The 17,315-nt window shown below is 40.3% G+C and overlaps 1 protein-coding gene across 3 annotated transcripts in view; it reads left to right on the top strand.

Moving 5' to 3' along the window:
- Positions 1–11,825, top strand: part of LOC124064908 (nuclear factor of activated T-cells, cytoplasmic 1-like) — a 56,108-nt gene extending 44,283 nt beyond the window's left edge. For all 3 annotated transcript variants that reach the window (XM_046399769.1, XM_046399768.1, XM_046399770.1), the window contains one exon: positions 11,493–11,825. In XM_046399769.1, coding sequence (XP_046255725.1) covers positions 11,493–11,548 — 56 coding nt within the window. In that variant the 3' untranslated portion in view covers positions 11,549–11,825. The remainder of the gene's footprint in view (positions 1–11,492) is intronic.
- Positions 11,826–17,315: the final 5,490 nt, after the last annotated feature.

Raw genomic sequence — 17,315 nt, 5'->3', positions numbered from 1 at the left:
TGTCAAAAAATGAAATTGTCTAAAGCAATTCTAATCCTGACATCTTCGCTCGTGTCTTTCCCGAAAAGAACACTTGAAGTCTGATATCTGATGTCATAGCTTACAGGCCTAAAACTGGGGACAGCTGTAAGTCGTGAGATGTGTTTTAGTGTTTTGAGATTTTGGGGTCAGGACTCTCTCATCATGTCCTCACATCCAGGAATATTCAGTGAGCATAAGAAGCAGGTCAGCCATAGAAATAAAGGAGAAACTGACACAGACAGACAGACTAAGAGAGAAAGAGGGGAAAATCTGAGGTGGAAGAAAGTAGCATGCAATCGTGGTGATTTTCCCTGGCTTCTCCCACTACTCCTGCTCTTCACACACACACACACACACAGTACGTGCTCTCTTTCACAGCTAAAACTGTTGAAATCAAAACACTAAAAGTCAAAGAAAGATAAACACAGCAGAAGTTAAAGATCATACTTTCTCCCTCTCCCACCAGTGGCCACTCACAGTGCAGAGACTTACCAATCGGTGGGTGAATGGGTTTACTTCAGGGGAGGGAATGATCATAACCACTGAACTGTAAGTGTCCAACTGTTGACATGTGACCCATGGCAGTTATAAAGCTCAATGGGTCCCCCGGCTCTCCTGATTGTACTCAGTTGAGCTCAGTTCCTCTCAAAACAACATGTTAACAAATAGGGAAATCCTTTAACGCTTAGTAAGCCTTATTTATAGCATGAAGCACTGAGAGACTGAAAGATGAAAAACTACAGCTGCGCTACACAAAGCTCAAAATTAAGATCAAGTTCGAAAAGGCCACAGTGCTTTTAAGTAGCTGTTGTGCTGTGTTTAGCACTAAAAAAAATGCCAGCTTTCAAATGCTCATGACCTTCAAATTAATTCAAAGTAAGCCATATTGCATATTTAGCATAATTTAAAAAATGTAATAAATTGTTTATTAAAATTTAAAAAATAAATAGAAACAGACATTTTAAATGTTTATTAATATATTTCTCAACAACAGTAATTCCTTCAGTCAGCTGAAGAATCACAATATAATAAATTAACAACCCACAATGTACAAATGATTCATATGTATGGCTTTTATAATTAAATATGATTAAAGCTATGATATACTGTGTTGCCAGTCATCCTCTAATGAACTGGTTGCACACACATTTTTCAGGACAGATGAATTAGTGATTGTTGCATTCTACTTAGGTCCTGCTATTGTGGTGTGTTGTGGTTCACTGTTACTGTTAATGGAACTGATGAGTTGATGTAACACCAATTACAAAGACTGACTAGAAGGGATTTTTCACAGGTCCATAAATTCATGTTTAAATTGTCCTTATATCTGCATTATAGTGTGCATATTGAATATAAATATCCTGCTTATTAATGCTAAATAATTGGGGTTAAGGTTTACTTAAAATGTTTATATGATGTTATCAGTATTATGACTAATGCTACATAGATTAAACCATTAATAACCTTAACTTTTAAGATGTGATTAGGCCTTTTGTTTGATATTCATTAATAAGATAAGATGAACTTTATTGACCCCACAGCAGGGAAATTCACTTGTGATAGCTTGTAAGTCATCAAAAAAGCTTTTGCAAGTAATTCATTTATGAACATATTAATAACTTTCCATGAAACTCAATAAAGGGTGCCTTATTAGAAGTGAAAGCGACAACTTATTCCTCTGTTAGAAATCCATTGGACATTGTAGTACTTGTGAAGAAGACATTTGTTTCTGCTCATGTTGTAAATCTGCCAGGTCAACTCTGCAGCGTTGGAAAGCTCAGCTCCCAAACACAGTGTGAGTGAAAATGTCACAGACATTTTAATTAAGCCAGTTGGATTTACTGCATCAGAGAGTAATTATAGCAGGTTCTCACTTCTGCTAAGGTATTTAAGTGACAGGTTCACTCCCTAAGCCCCAGAAACTGTTAAATCTATTTGACTTGAAGCAGCATGAACAGAAGCAGGTGAAAATGTGTGGTGATTTAGGCTATAGGTGACAGCAAATGTCTCTCACCTGCTGTCTGATATCTCTGACTGACAACTGTACAGCCTCCAGATGGATGAAAGTTCGTCTGTCTGCAAAAATCAAAGTAAGGTTGCAGATGCTGGAAAGGAGATAAGCAGAACATTTGCCAAGATCTCCTCTGTCCTACCTCCAAACAGGTCCACGATGTGCCCTGAGGTGACCCCCTCCTCGGTCTCTTTGAATCCCTGCAGGCGTTGAGGATTTAAAGTTGTAGGGCAGCTTTAAGGTCAGCAGACAGAGTGTTAATCAGATCACACTCTGCTTCAGTTCACAGTCAGATCACAAGAGCTCAGCGGGGATGTTGAAAAGAGAGAGGCCATGTCCTTGTGCACAGCTGGAGCTTTTTAAGATTTAGTTACCTTTAGTATAATATTCATTGCATTTTCTCTGACATTAGCTGCAGAAACTGTCCAGTTCACCAAGATGTTGGATCGGTGGAAATGTTACTTTCATCCAAGCATGCTTTCCAAAGCTGTAAAACAAGCCGTAAGAAACTAGGAGTGCCAGTTTGAGCAGGACTGCCCTGGAGTGTCCAGTGTGCGGCAGTTCTTGTACTCAGATGGAAAAAAAAAAGAAGAACGGAAGAGTCTGAAAGCTATGCTAGTGTCCCCTAGAGGCCTGGCCGCTCCTCACACCAAAATATACCAAACAACTGACCAGCTAAAAGGAACAACTGATCAGTTTTGACATCCTTAAAGAACAAAACCTTTGCTGCTAACAAAGTGCTGCAGAGGTGGGTTAACAGAGGGCCATGATGATCAGAAACACACTCACAAGCAGACATGCACATTAAAATACAGGAAGGAGCCACTCTGAGCCATCTCTCCATGATGGATAGTGAATAATAAAGCTTGCACTGAGGTAAGCCATTTTGGACACAGAGCACACAGTTTCTCTGTGTATAAATAAAAGAAAACAACTTTGAAATCCCACGTAACAGCTGACAGGCCGCAGGTGATTTAAAGAAGCACAATACAAACGCAGCCATAAATCGTATTATACGCAGGTGCACAGCCAAATTCTCACTCAGACGGCTGCGACCTACTGAAGTATGATTGTTTCAGTATGCTCACATTTTTTCACTGTGTGCCATTTTCAAAACCAGTGAAATCTCGAGCGGTCTGCGTCAGCCTCGACGGCAGCATACGTTTCTAATTCTGAATCAATCGTGGCAAGTTTATCAGATGGCTGAGTTATTTTACCATAAACCCATTGGTAATGAGCCATGCAGAGAGTTTTAATCTGTCTCCTTTCATAGCTCAGTCACAAAGATGTTCGTGTTTTACTCACTTCGGTGTATTTTCAGGCTTGGATGTTTGCTTTATGCGGTTATGCTTCACTGGTTCCATGAAACTGCTTTTGATTTCTCACAGTCTGTGTTCATCCATACACACTTTATGTCAGAAGCTCTTAAGCATCCTACTGTTGTGTTTGCTTTTGATAAACACTGTGTGGAGTTCTGTTGTGGCAATCTTCCCCTGTAGCTAAATACGTACTTCACAAGTCAACACAATCAAACTAAACTCTGTAATCAAAATAACCTAAGCACCATTTTTGCAGCTTAGCACGTGAGCATCTGCACTGTGCTTGTTGACATTGCCTGTCAGTCAGTGTGGGTGGTGCTGTGACATCCTTTTCTATTTCAGTATTTCAGAATTAGAAAAACAAACAAGCAAAACAAAACATAAACTACTCACTATGCTCATATGCAAGTCCAGCTGTTTATGTGCTCAGTGGTTCCCAACTTTGGTCTCTGGACACATTACAAGTCATATAGTTCTACCAACAAGAAAAGGAAACATATCAGTCTCTCTAATAAAATTAGGTTGATCGTTTCTGGTAAACTCTTTGGGGAAATGAAAATTAAACACAAAGAACATTAACACAACTGGTATCAATTCACATGAATTTTAGAAACTTTTTGTAGCCATGCTGACAATTTTAAGCACAAATCATTTTTAACAATATATATTTATGTATGTTACTGTTATTGTTTGCATTGCACAGTGAACCCACTGTGCAACGATTTCAGAGAAGTCAGTGATGAGGGCACAGGAGAGCAGCTCCGACCATGTAAACACCTCCCCCTCATCCTCCCAGGAGACCGACCTCTAGTGAGCACACCCGCCGCCTCCTGGGCCCGGGAGGAAATGAGAGGAGGAGGAGGAGAGGGAAGTGGCAGGCTCACAAAGAGAGAGACAGAGTGAGGTGAGATAGGGAGAGGCACAGCACACCATACGAGATCAAAGACGAAGGTTATGCTCTGCCGCAGCCAAAATAAGCACATCAGTGGTGGGGCTTTCGCTAAAAGTTGTTGTCTTTGGATTTCTAATTTGGGATGCCCTTGTTTTATTGTTCTCATAGCATACTGGTTAACTTGGCCATTTTCAAGAGGTTTTAACCTGGACTAGGCAGACAAATAAAAAATCTCTTGGGTCAGGTCATTAGCTTTGGCAACATGTCAGATTCAGTGGACTACAGAGAGCCTTAAAGCATGTCCTCTAAAAAAATGAGGCACATCAGAGACCCACAGGTGGAGATTAGAGCCCAGCTGCGCTTTGTCTCTCCACATGAGGCACAGAGAGTATGTCATCATTGTTTCTCAAGCCTACTCAGGCTCTCTTATCCAACTGAGCCAGAAGCCCTGTCTAAAAACAGCAGCAGACATATTGATTGGAAATCTCTTCAGTGACATCAGAGCACTCACTGTTTACACTCCGTACTTTATTTCTTATTTTCTCCTCAGCCCTCCGAAGGAGCTATTGGATCATTCTTCTTTTGGATCCCTGCTCTGGCGCCCTTTACGCTGCTGAATCAAGTTTAAAAATCATCCCTCTGGCTTATATATAGTAATGTGCAGTATTTCTAGTGGTGGTGGTGGTGTGTGTGTGTGTGTGTGTGTATTGTCTTTGCATCTTTACTACTTAGAGACCTTTGATTTACAGCTTTTGTTCTGTTCTAGTGAATTTTTCTGTAAGTTGATGATTCACATCAAATTATTGTCAGTAGTGTCTTAAAGTATTCATTTCAGGCTGCATACTGCCTTTACAATCTCCAGGGATAAAGCAATTCAGCCTGTCTGTTGCCTGACAGGCAAGATGCAGGGCAAGCGCAGTCCACAACGCACTCCCAGCTCTAGTTTCTCATTAAGCTTGTTGCTTTGAGTTCACTGTAATAATTGAAGGGCTTTCAGATCAGTGTGTCAACATTTTTATCAACTCACAGTGAGTGAGGGAGACATGTCAGCCTCATCCCCAGAAGAAATGATGCCCTTGACTTCGAGTCCAAATCAGAAATTTCATGACATCAGTGTTCACTTCAGCAATGTGAGAAGATGGCTGGCTGCAGCCCACGGCACAGCGGTGTTTCCACAGCATCAAACAGCTGCCGCAGGCTGGTTGTAAACTCAGCTTTGTTTTAAAACAAACCCTCGCTCTGCAACACTATCTCTCTTTTTTCCCCTTATTCTCTATCTCCTCTGTCAGTTGTGGAGTCTGAGTGGTTCCACATGGGAAAGCCCAGGGCTTCACACATCAGCTTAGCTGTGGGGATGAAATATGCTGTCTGTACATATCATCACATCATTAGGCCCAAAGGGATCCCTGCGATGGATTAGAAGCTGTCTACCTGCAAGACTCAGATGAATTTATGAAGCACTTTATCATGATGAAACATTAGTGGAACACTTTGTCTCTTTCCATTTGTGTTTATCTGTAAGAATAATGATTGTGTCTCCCTGCATTTCACTCATTCTCTTTTAGTCTCTCCATCTTTATTTCTCTCTGTGTGTCATTCATGTGTGTTCTGACCTTTGACCCCTCCCTATTTTTGACGCTGCCTGTTAGCAGCACAAGATGAGTGACGTTGTCTGAGCCTCTCTGTCCAGCCGCTGGAGCCCTGTGTGGGAGGCAGCAAATTGTCCATTAAGTGTTTCTGCTGAGGCCGAGAGAAGATTTGATATGGTGGGGAAACAAAAGTAATATGTACCAGGAAATTCAATTGTCTCTCTCAAGCAAGTTTGAACTTTCGTTTGGCTTCCCCACCAAATCAATTTCACATGAAAGCAGTTCAGACAAGGTTTAGCTTTGAGTTTGTCTTGCAGCCAGTCTCCTTTTGCTCTATGTGAGCGCCTGCACATATTTAATGCCAGTGTTTATCTGTGTTTACACGAAAGAGCTTACGTGACTCTGACTCAAATGCTGCTGAGAGTCTGAGTGCCACAATAGAAGGAAGCTACCTCCTCCTTCTCACAAAGCTGATGTGCTACTACAGGAGGTACAAGTAAGCTAAGGAAACAACCGCTTTTGCTACAGTGTGAAGGTCCTTGACCCTAACACAGCTGCGGTTTAATCATGTAGTGAAAGTGAGAAAAGTTCAGGAAGGTGCCATCCGCTCCTTTGGCATCAAGAGACTCCGAGGGAGAACAGAAGTCCCCGGCAGGAAGCTTCCCTTACAACCGTAAGTTCAGAGGTTGTGTTTTGGATAGTCAGCTGAGGGAAGCCAGGGAATGGTGAAGTCACTCTCTGCCAGGGCATTGCTGGTCAGACCTGATGTGGCAGAGGGTGATTGTGTTGCCTTGAGGCTGCGCGTCTCACCAGACCATAGGGCATCCTCTGTTCTCTGAGGAAGCCCGACTGTTATCGAACCCCAGTGCACAGAGCTCTCCTCTAACAATGTTAGCTAAATCCCCAGTGCAGGTCAGGTTCACACTGAACTCTGAGAGTAGCCAAATGAAGTCATAAGGTCCAGGCTTGTATTACTGAATCAAAAGGAGGCCACACTGCAGCACCATAACTTCATCAACATCAGTCATGAATACTTAGCTATTTATATTTTTTAAGCTGTTTCTTTAATACATGCACAAAATAATTTTGTCATATCATGAAAATCAAATCAACTTTTGATTGGTTACTAAATCTTAGGGCCCCGACATTTTTGCAGTGATTCATGTAGGTTTGGTGCTGTGTTTATTGGTGGATGTTTTGTGGTTGGAAAAACTTTTTCATCTTTCTGAGAAAAAAAATAAAAAGAACAGAACTATAATGCAGGTTATTTAAGTCAATTCACAAAAGAACAGCGACTCTGAAATTGTTGGGTTTCTTTGATCAACATGACAAATGAGTTAGCTGCTCCCAGCTACACCCACAGCAGTTTCTGTGCAGACAGTACACAACATCAATGCGACAATATGTGAAATCTCTTGGTCAAATGGCTGGAACGGTGAAAACAAAACAGCAATTGTCAAATCATCTTGCTATCTGACTATCATAGCCTGTTGCAGACATCTGAATGTGTAACAGTCCTTTTTTAAAAGCATCGCACACCAGCTGGTGTTCCAATATCCTGGCTCATACTATTACAAACTTCTTTGGGGTGTTTTGGTGTCTGTTAAGCTTCCGAAATCATAAATATATTGCTTAGATTGTATGTTCTCAGCAGTACCTGTAGTAACATGCCCACGCCTACGCAGCCCCTTGTGTTTTTAAAGCTGTGCTATTTTTGGTCTAAAAGCCTGCTGGGCCTTCTGCTGCGGTTGGTCCCAAACAACCTGTCACACACGACTAAATTGTTGCCCACCTGTGCATGTCACATAAATACTTTGATAACTGACAACGTGCAGTTTCAAAAAGCTGACCTTTACTGTAGCAAATCATTCTCCATCATAGGTGATACAGATGGTTATTTTAGCGAGGTCAACATTCATGCAGCCAGCAGCCACACTCAGAGGAGATGGGGGTTCAGCTCCGAGCCACTGCCAAGAAACACTGGAAGGCTTTTACAAAGGAGCTGAATTGTCCATTGAACAGCTCAACACAGCTGGCATCACAGTCATATTTTTATGTCACTCTCACACCTGCCTGAAATAGATCTCCCAGCTGCCCAGCCCTAAGTATAAGTCCTGACAGGTCCGGGCTGTGGTTTACCAATCACACTGGCACCGCGGCTAATAAAGGATGTCACTTTGTTTAACTAAGACTAGCAGGGCACCTTTTTTTTCGTCAACAGGGGAATATTTGGAGTGTAGTTTTCCGCTGTTTTTGTTTATTCATTTGAAGGTATCCTCTCAGTTACAGCTTTCCATTATTAACATGGGCAACTGAAAAAATAAAAAATAAACTATATTTTAAGTGTTGTTGAGAGATGTCTGGTCACAGAGAGTTCATTTATGTACATAATTGACAATAGACATATGATTTGCTTTTGCAACAGCATATAGAGGGCACAAAAGTGGTAAATTACATGAAAATACTACAACTAGCGTTACAAGGCCTAATTTACGCAGGAGAGCTTGGACTAAACCTCTGCCCATCCATATTATGCAAGGGGTTGAATTTTTGGAGCCAAATTCCATTTTGAACAAAATGTTCCCCAGCTTGTCTGACTCCCTTCTCTTATTCTGCATATTTGTGGTTATCTAGTCACTTCGTGGAAGGTGAGACTCAAAGACGAAGAGCTGTGATGTGTGAGAGGAAAAACAGACAGCTATGTACTGGCAGAACTGTGAAATCGAATCCCTGTTCCTTTGTCTGTTCTTTTTTTCTTTTCTTTTTTTTTTTTTAGTTTTGGGGGGTTCTTTTTGGCAGAAAATCTAAACTTTTGAGCTAAATAAAATCGTTCAGTAATCAACAATCTGAGGGGTGTTTCAAGTATGTGTGCTCATGCATTCATTCTCAGTCATTACCTTCATTACCTGCGTGTGAGTTGTCGTCATTCAGGTTTCATCACTTGTTCTTTAAAATTTTGTTTTCATTTCCCAGAAGTTCTTGCACTTAAGTAGCGACATGAGCTAGCCCATTAAACAGCTATATATAGCAGCCTGGTGTTGTGTTGTGGTGTAACAGTTGGCCACATCCTGTTTCTGAGATTCTCACATTGTCGACACAGTACATAGATGAAACACAGTGGCCAGTGGTTTGCCTCTTCTCTCTCTTTATCACTCTGCTCTTCAGAATGGAACATCACTGGGCATGACAATGGAAAATATCAGTTGATATAACACAGAAAAATAACACTGCAGTTAATATGTGGGCGAAGGAGACGTCACTATTTTTTGTTTTTTACAGAGACTGAAAAGATGAAAGGAAGCCTCTTCTTGCCATCAAGCTGTTGGGTTTTCCCTCTCTTTCTTCAAAATTACCTGGAGCTGTTTTCTCACCTCAGCTAACAGAGAGAGTGACATTAAAGTTTGATCATTTAATTGTTGCGTGTGCTTGTATTTCCTTTATGTCCTGCGATGGCAGAGCTAAAAATAACCTCAGCGTGTAAATGCCTGTTTAGCCCAGAGTGGAATAGAGATGAAAACAGTCAGCAGTGTTGGCACAGGTTGGGTTTTTCCAATGGGAGTTCCGCCTGTTTAGGGAGGTGAGTCCCAACCAACCTGTTTGTGTGTCTACGTATGTGTGAAGAGGTGGGTGTTTGACAGCATATTGGAAAGCAGGGCATGCTAGAAAAAGCGTGAGACCTACTTCTCTAAAAAGTGCAGTGTCTTGCACATTATTTATTTTTATTATTATTTATTGCATATTATTTATTTGCATATTTACTTTTGCTTCCATTGTTGCTGTTAAGTCCATATATTGCTGTGGTGTCTTTACACTGTATTTACACTTTTACCCTATGATCATTCCCCATAGATCAGTTCAGCTGACATTAGTACAATTATTGTACAATAAATTGTGAGGGGGATCAACGGTTAGGGTGTCGGACCCGTAACCGGTGGATCGCTGGTTCGATTCCCCGTCCCGGTGTCCATGGCTGAGGTACCCTTGAGCAAGGTACCTAACCCCCACTGCTCCCCGGGCGCTGCACGCGGTCGCCCACTGCCCCGGGTTTGCTGTGTGTGTGTGCACGTCACTTGGGTGGGTTAAATGCAGAGCACGAATTTCGTTGGAGTGAGTTCCCTCCGATGACAAAATATGTCACTTTCATCTTTCATTTCTTTAGAACCTTAGCAATAAATATGCATAGCAGTTAACAACATTCATATGTTTGGGTAAGAAACAGAAGTGATGTTTTTGTCCTGATCAGTGCAGATGTACCATTCACCAAACAGTATCTAGTGATAACAAACTGAGTGGGTGGACTTCCTGTCTCGGCTCCTTACTGCGGATGGTGGTCTAACCAGACTCTGTCTCTTGCTGTCTACATCAGCCCACTTTATCACAGCTAGCTCTGTAACTGAGGAGCTTCTTGTTTGTGTCGAACCACAGGGCTCAGGGTCCTCGCCATCTTCACAGTCACTTCCCTCTGTTTTGCCAAAGAACACAGAGCAGATAAAGGCAGGGGACTGATCTGTGTCTGCCTGAGTGTGGGAAAAGCACAGGCACAGGAACTAGAGCAGGAAAGACATGACGATGACTTGAAAACAGAGATGTGTGTACGGGACTGATATGACTTTTAGAGGCTGGTAACGACAATGATATGTTTGGATTGCAGCTACTGATATTCAATATTTTTCATATTTCTTGTGTGACACTGTTGATCGTATTCTGTATCCAGTAAAGGGTTACATCTTCTTCTCAAAGTTTTAAGTGTTCTCTGTAAAATAATGAATTAAATCAAATCGGATGTGATGTGATTGCATGGATGCAAAAATAAGATCTAACACAAAACCTCCACCACGCATATCCTGAGACAAAAGGAGATATTAAATACACACTTTTCTTTTTCTTACGTTCTTATGTATTTTCTGAAATGTACTTTTTTTCTACACTAGAATACTACCTTCCCCTAGATTTCCGCTCTGGTTTTTTCAATTGATTTGATATTTGCAACATACAATCACAATCCTGAACAGATCGGCCTTTAAAGCAGATATGGGTAAATCAGTAAATAAAGCAGGGACCACAAGAGGGCCCTCATCATTTTATACTGCGCATTTGTGGTGCACATTCCAAAAGACATCTTAATGAAAGCTGAACTCCATGGATTTAAATTTGAAAAAGAATGACCAAAATTGAAGCAGCATAGACTAAATCACACTGACCTTTAGTTTCTAGCCTCAGTCATACCTCAAAATTGTAACCTATCTTGATAGCATTTTTCATTTGATGTTACCTGTCTGGCAGGCACCCACTTCCTTCAAACTGCACACATCCAATTTGCAAAACAGACTTTATGTTATTAAGTTCCACTGACATTATGTGTTTTAACAGGCTGAGTGGTATTAAGCATGAGAGGTCTACTGATTTTAATGTGTAAATTGTGTGGTGCGACCCTTTAAATTAGCACACACTGACTGACGCAGTGAGCCTGGGATAGTTTGCTGGGGCCGTGGGATAGTTTTCCACATTGCTTAATCCAAAATCCAACCTTCCTATCACAAACTTCACCTCCGTAACTTGTAGACCACCTCTCTTTATTGAATGTAACAGTGTTTTAGTATTTTTGTTTGGAGCTTATGACTAGTTATTAATGACCTGCAACCTCTCTTTTCTTTTCACAGTTAACGAGATAATCAGGAATGACCTCTCCAGCATTTCCGTGCACACTCATGCATAGTCGTCCAGAAGTCGTCTGCAGCGGTGTGGGCACAAACATGTGCAAACAGCAGCAGCATCAACAAAATGAGGACAAATAAAACCCAGAGATCCAGATGATGAAGAATAATGTTTTGACCAGGATCTCCGACCTGATCATCTCTGCCATCAGCTCCTTGTCCCTCAGAGACTCGCTGCACATTCACATTGACAATCACTGGCAAGCTCCATTTGAATAAACAGATGAATGTTGTATTTACAAAAAAAAAAAGGGAAGTGAAATCAGGGGCAAAGTATACGACTGCACTTGCCTTAATTCACAGCAGATGTTCTTTAGTGGACCAAACAGCTCGATGAGACTGAATTACTTCCATCATTGACAAATGACAATCTTCATTTCGAGTGTGATCTGTATGTTAGTGCATGGACAAGCTAATGGGACAATAGGTGTCACGGTCCATAAATTTGGTTAATTTGTTCGTGCAGTCAGTCCGAAAACAACCAAATTGGTGCCTTACAGCAGTGATACTGACAGCAAACAACAGCAGTGATCACACAAATGCAAAATGGTTCATTGTAATCCAAAGTGGAAGTTTTTTATATGACCTTTTTGTATCATTTCAATGATTTGTTTACAGGGAAACAGACTTAGAGGACAGAAAATGTTTGGGGAGTATGTGAATAGATTAGAATTGTATTTTTTCTTGCTTTCTCATCAATATATCATGGTTCATTTATACTGAATGTTATTGTATGATATTCCTTTTGTATAAACATGTATTTGAAAATGTACTTATGTATGCCTTATGCATATATCATGCAATTTGCGATTTAGCTTTCCCCTTTTTTTCCCCATTCTTCTTCCCCTGATATGATTTTTGCCATTTCCGCTGCCCTGCATTATGCTTTTGACCTTAGTGCCTATTTTTTATCATCCCACCCCGGTCTTCCCAAACCATGACATAATGATGCACAGACAATCAGAGACATATATAGAACATATCCTACGACAACAGTTCCTGGTTTCAGGGGCTTGTAAAGGCAGGTATCCCCGAGCTATAAGACAGTTGAACAATGGTATGCTTACCTGCTGAAATTAAATGAGAATACTCCTGGGCAATATATTTACTCGTCTGTTACTTCTTGCACTGCAGGGTTGCTTGTAAATAGGCACAGGGATAATCTAAGGATGCCACAGTCTCAGTTTTATTCACCATTTGGGTGATTCTGATGAGGAGTTGGCAGGACTGTTACTTATTGTTGGCAATAATTGATCTGAGTAAACCAAAGGATTTTGACTTTGGTGAAATTATTGTCCGAGTTTCCTTTTCCTGTTGGAGACTTTAACATAGAGCGGCTCCCCATAAAAAAAAACAAAACAAAACAAACAAAAAAACAACATTATGCACTTTACCTTAGAAACAGAGCAGATATTCTTGCTTTCAGACCAAATATTGTAGACTGATTTCCACTGTCGTGTCATAAGCTTACATACATCAACTCTTCTTCCACACAGCTGCAGCCTTTTCCATGTTATCTGTCTTTTGGAGCATGCATGTTGTAATAATGTTTGGGATCATTTAGCTGTCAGTAGCTGACAATATAGCTTCCTAATGCATTTTTGAACATATAATAGCATGACTAAAGTGTATGAATAAGGTTTCTATTTTGTGCCTTAATCTCTTTCTTGGCTACACTGTTGTTGCAATGCTATAATGCTTTTTCTGTGTAGGCACAAGGTGAAACATATTTCTCTTTAATATGAAATATTTATGAAAAATGAGAAGTGTTTTAAGTGCATTTAATGTGTTCTCAACAATTAATTAATAAATGGTGTAATGGTGACCATATATAATCAAAGTTCTCAATTGTTTTGGCACTAAAGTTCATTTTGATTCTGTAAGCTTATGCATTTGTTGATATCATTGATATTCAAACATTTTCTACAAACAAACAACAACCTATTTCTCCTACTGAAATACGTGAATTACTTTCATCACTAAATCACTTTCAGGTCACTTGTTTAAATTTAAGTAAACATATTTAAGGTTGGACTTTTTTTCAAAAATTTAGCTAAAATGTACATTTTGCGTTAAAAATGTTTTTATTGGTTAGTAATAGATTCAGGCTTCTCACTGTTTTTTTTTCCCGTGAAATTATTCTAAAACCATTCTTTGACTGCTTTCTTTCACACATGGTCCATATGGCTGTGCTTTAGTTTTAAGGCCTTCACTGTAACTCAGTTGAGTGATTTTCTTGTGTTATATAGCTTGACCTGATTGAACCTCAGACTGTTCCAACCTGTACCTATATCCCTAGTAAAACCTGAAAAGGACACAGTTTGACATTGATATTTTTCTTTTACACTTTTTTGGTACACAAAACAATTGCATATTACAGTGATTTCTGATTTAACTTTTACAGTACAGTGTGAAATTTTACATTATCATGATTCTAACTGCTAAACAATAGTTGTAGGTAAAAGGTGTTTTACATCTTACAGTTTTTCCTATGCAATTGCCAGCAAATGGGGCACTTGGTATTTGGTCTTGCCTTCCCCTGTACTTAAGCAGGATAAAATTCAACAAGCTGCTGATACGCCAAGTACAAGCAGAGGCCTGTGTATTTTCCGGCGAGTATTGTTAGAGGTGGCTAGTTATGAGTGAAACAACTCCTCGCCATGGGAGCTGTGCCACGCTCCTGTGTACCACCTGCCAGTCCTCCAGACTTTTTCCATCCAGCAAAGTTATGAAGCGCCCATCCCCATAGTGACAGAAGGCAGGCCTAGGCGGTGCTCCCCTGTATGACCGTGCTAAGCCCAAAATAGCTCCACTATTTACAGATGCAGTCACGCCCCTTTTTCCTGGCACCCTGTTCTTCTTACCTTAGTCTTCCTCTGACAGTGCCATACCCTTTGACACAGTGGAGAGATAACTCTTGGCTATAGTGGCTATAGTTTCCACCAAAGCTGCAGTCAAATGAGGAGACTAACTAACGTAGTGGAATATTCATGATATGAAAGCAAATGCAACTTCTATCTGTCTGCAGTCTGTTGACATGTTTTATAAAGATGCATCTTTTTTTTAATAATCGAAAATACACAACCTGTACACAGCAGTGTAACTTTGAAAAATATTTTGTGCAATTCAGTCTTTCAGATGTTTAATGTATGATTAAACAATGAAGGCTCAAAAGTTTATCTACTCCAAGTTTGTAGTATATAGGTCAACATTTGTAGCCCCCTTGAAAGCAGCATTTCTTATATGCATATTTGTTTATTTCCTAAGTTAGTTGAGTTAGATGACAAGACTATTATCACTGTTAGGTCAGCCCATTAAATGTGAAGTGCTGGCTAGGAGAGGGGAAGATTAGCACTGGAAATATTCACTTTGTCTTTTGTTCCCATAGCCAATGTCAACCAAACAAAGACACAGACACAACTAATACTTCCCAAAAGGCCTTTTTCTTTCTTTTAATAACAATAAAAAGTAATAATCCATTAAAAAACACACTGACCTTATTTTTATTACAAAGAGGTAACCAAGAGTGATTTTAGTTGTACTTTAATTGGTGTGGCACAGTGACTTCATTGATTTTCAGTGAAAGTTATCATGACATTCAACATGCTAAGTGAGCTTTCGAGGTGCTGTTCAGCAGATATTGTTGCCTTTGGACAGAGCTACACCAGCTGTTCACCTCCATTTCCTGTCTGTAGCTTTGTACTGAGTAGACAGATAAGAGTGGTAATGATCTTCCAATCTAACTTTTGGCAAGAATTGTAGAAGCCTGTTCTCCAAGATGTCAATCTACTCCCTTGGTGCTGTATAAATAAGAGTCTGAATGTTTGTGTTACAGTAAATGTGTGAGAGCAGGTTTCATACACTGACAGCATTGAGTTAGAGTTTTGAAGAACATGCTCAAATAACATGTTAATGTGGCTCGCATGACTTATGGAAAAGTAGAAGGCTCCAATACATCATGTATGCATGTGTATATTGTTTTGATCTGGTCACAACATAGCTCTACAGCATTTCAGTGCTTCACGAAAAGCATTTCATTACACTTCTTGTCTGATACTGACTATTTTTAATTTCAATAAAAATAGTCATGCTTTTATGATCCAACATCAGAAATCTGTAGGTAGGTTTGGGCTCTCTGGTCTTGTATGTCTTCTAGGTAATCTGCAAGAGTTGTGTTTTTCTCTATATTCAGAATAAACTGACATTTCTACTGCTGGAACATTTGATGTGTGCATGTAACTTCCTTTTTCATGATTTCAATGGTTTTGCCAAGGAAAACTAAACGTTAATGTTGTACTGAAAATGCAAATTTATTTGAAAATATCTATCTATATATGTATATATATACATATCCGACTGACAGATACACGCCACTGCAGCCCTGTGGTGGAGACAACAGCACTGAACAGCAAAAAGCAAGCACGTGCCATTTTCTCCCCAGGGTTCACATGCACACAGCACCTGGCAGAGGGCACGACTTAGAAGTTCGATTGTATAGATTTATAGTATCTTTACGGCCCTGCTTCCTCCCCTATTGTATTCCTACAAAGCCCTTGATTTGAGCGTTTATAAAGACAGTGCATAGACCCAGAGCTGGAGCTCCTGCCCTCGCCTCTCATCGGCCATCTGCAGGCAGTAAATCCTCAGTATACCTCTGTTATTGAGGGCATGTTGAGAGAACCATGGGGGTGACTTTAAGAGATGCTTTAAGAGATAATTGCTTGACCATACTGAGGGACCTTTGATAGTTTTGTCCCGTAAGTCAGTTATACATTTGATCTTTTTGGTCCCTGGAGCCAGTTTTTGTGATTTTTCTTTTTCTTCAGAAACACGTGTCAAATGACTATAAACAGACCGTCTTATCAATTACCTTGAGGATGATAAAGAAACAAGACGAGGACCATATGTGTTTGGATTTGAGTATGTGTTTACATGTGTTTTTTTAATCTGCTTAGGGTGGGGTTTTGGGGCTCCACAGGTGTACCTCCACCTCTTTCATGGGACTGTTTCACATGTGACAGGACCAGCAGATGACCCACTGACATGGTCACATCTTTGCGGACTCACAGACAAATCACCTTTTTAAAGGACACTTTAAGAGACGCTCAGAAAGGCAACCAGATGGAGCCTGGAAAATCTTGTGCCGTCTTTTATTCTCCATCTGCAATCATTCAGCTTGATCCGTTCTCTCTTTTGTGATGCGTGAAATGTTGGGCAAGGATTTATAAAATTTTGTGGCGGGACAGATGTTTGTGCTTAAGATATGTGAAAGTGAGAATTATCTTTAAGAGTCTGTTTATATGATCACAACACGTGAGCTCTCTATTCACTACATCAAAGTTGATGCTTTCAGTATACCTTGCTAGTTCACTCTGTGAGCTCTATTTCTTCATTAAAAAAAAAACTTCATAAGATCCCAAGCAATCATTCCTGCATTGTTTGCTGTAAATGTTTCGGTATATATGCAGAATGTTGAAGTACACTGTAGCACACATTAGGGATGCTCTTAATGGGCTACAGTAAAAGCCCTTGCTAGTCAAGAGTTCAGGCAGGTGCAGACTCTTACAGTAGATAAAGGAGCCTGGCACTGGAGATGAGTTCACGACAATCACTGTGAGGCTTTTAGACGCCTTCTCCAAGCTCAATCTTCATTTCCCTTGACACTGATTTTGCAATAAGGATCCGGAGAAAAGGGGAATGTCCATCTATTCATTTTAATGATCTCTCATTATTGACTGCTGGCAGGGAGGGGGCGGGCAAACGTAATGA

The sequence above is a fragment of the Scatophagus argus genome, chromosome 9, assembly GCF_020382885.2.
Source record: "Scatophagus argus isolate fScaArg1 chromosome 9, fScaArg1.pri, whole genome shotgun sequence".
Classification (NCBI taxonomy): Eukaryota; Metazoa; Chordata; class Actinopteri; family Scatophagidae; genus Scatophagus; species Scatophagus argus.
The sequence above is the reverse complement of the archived record's forward strand: the minus strand, read 5'-3'. Positions and strand labels throughout refer to the sequence as shown.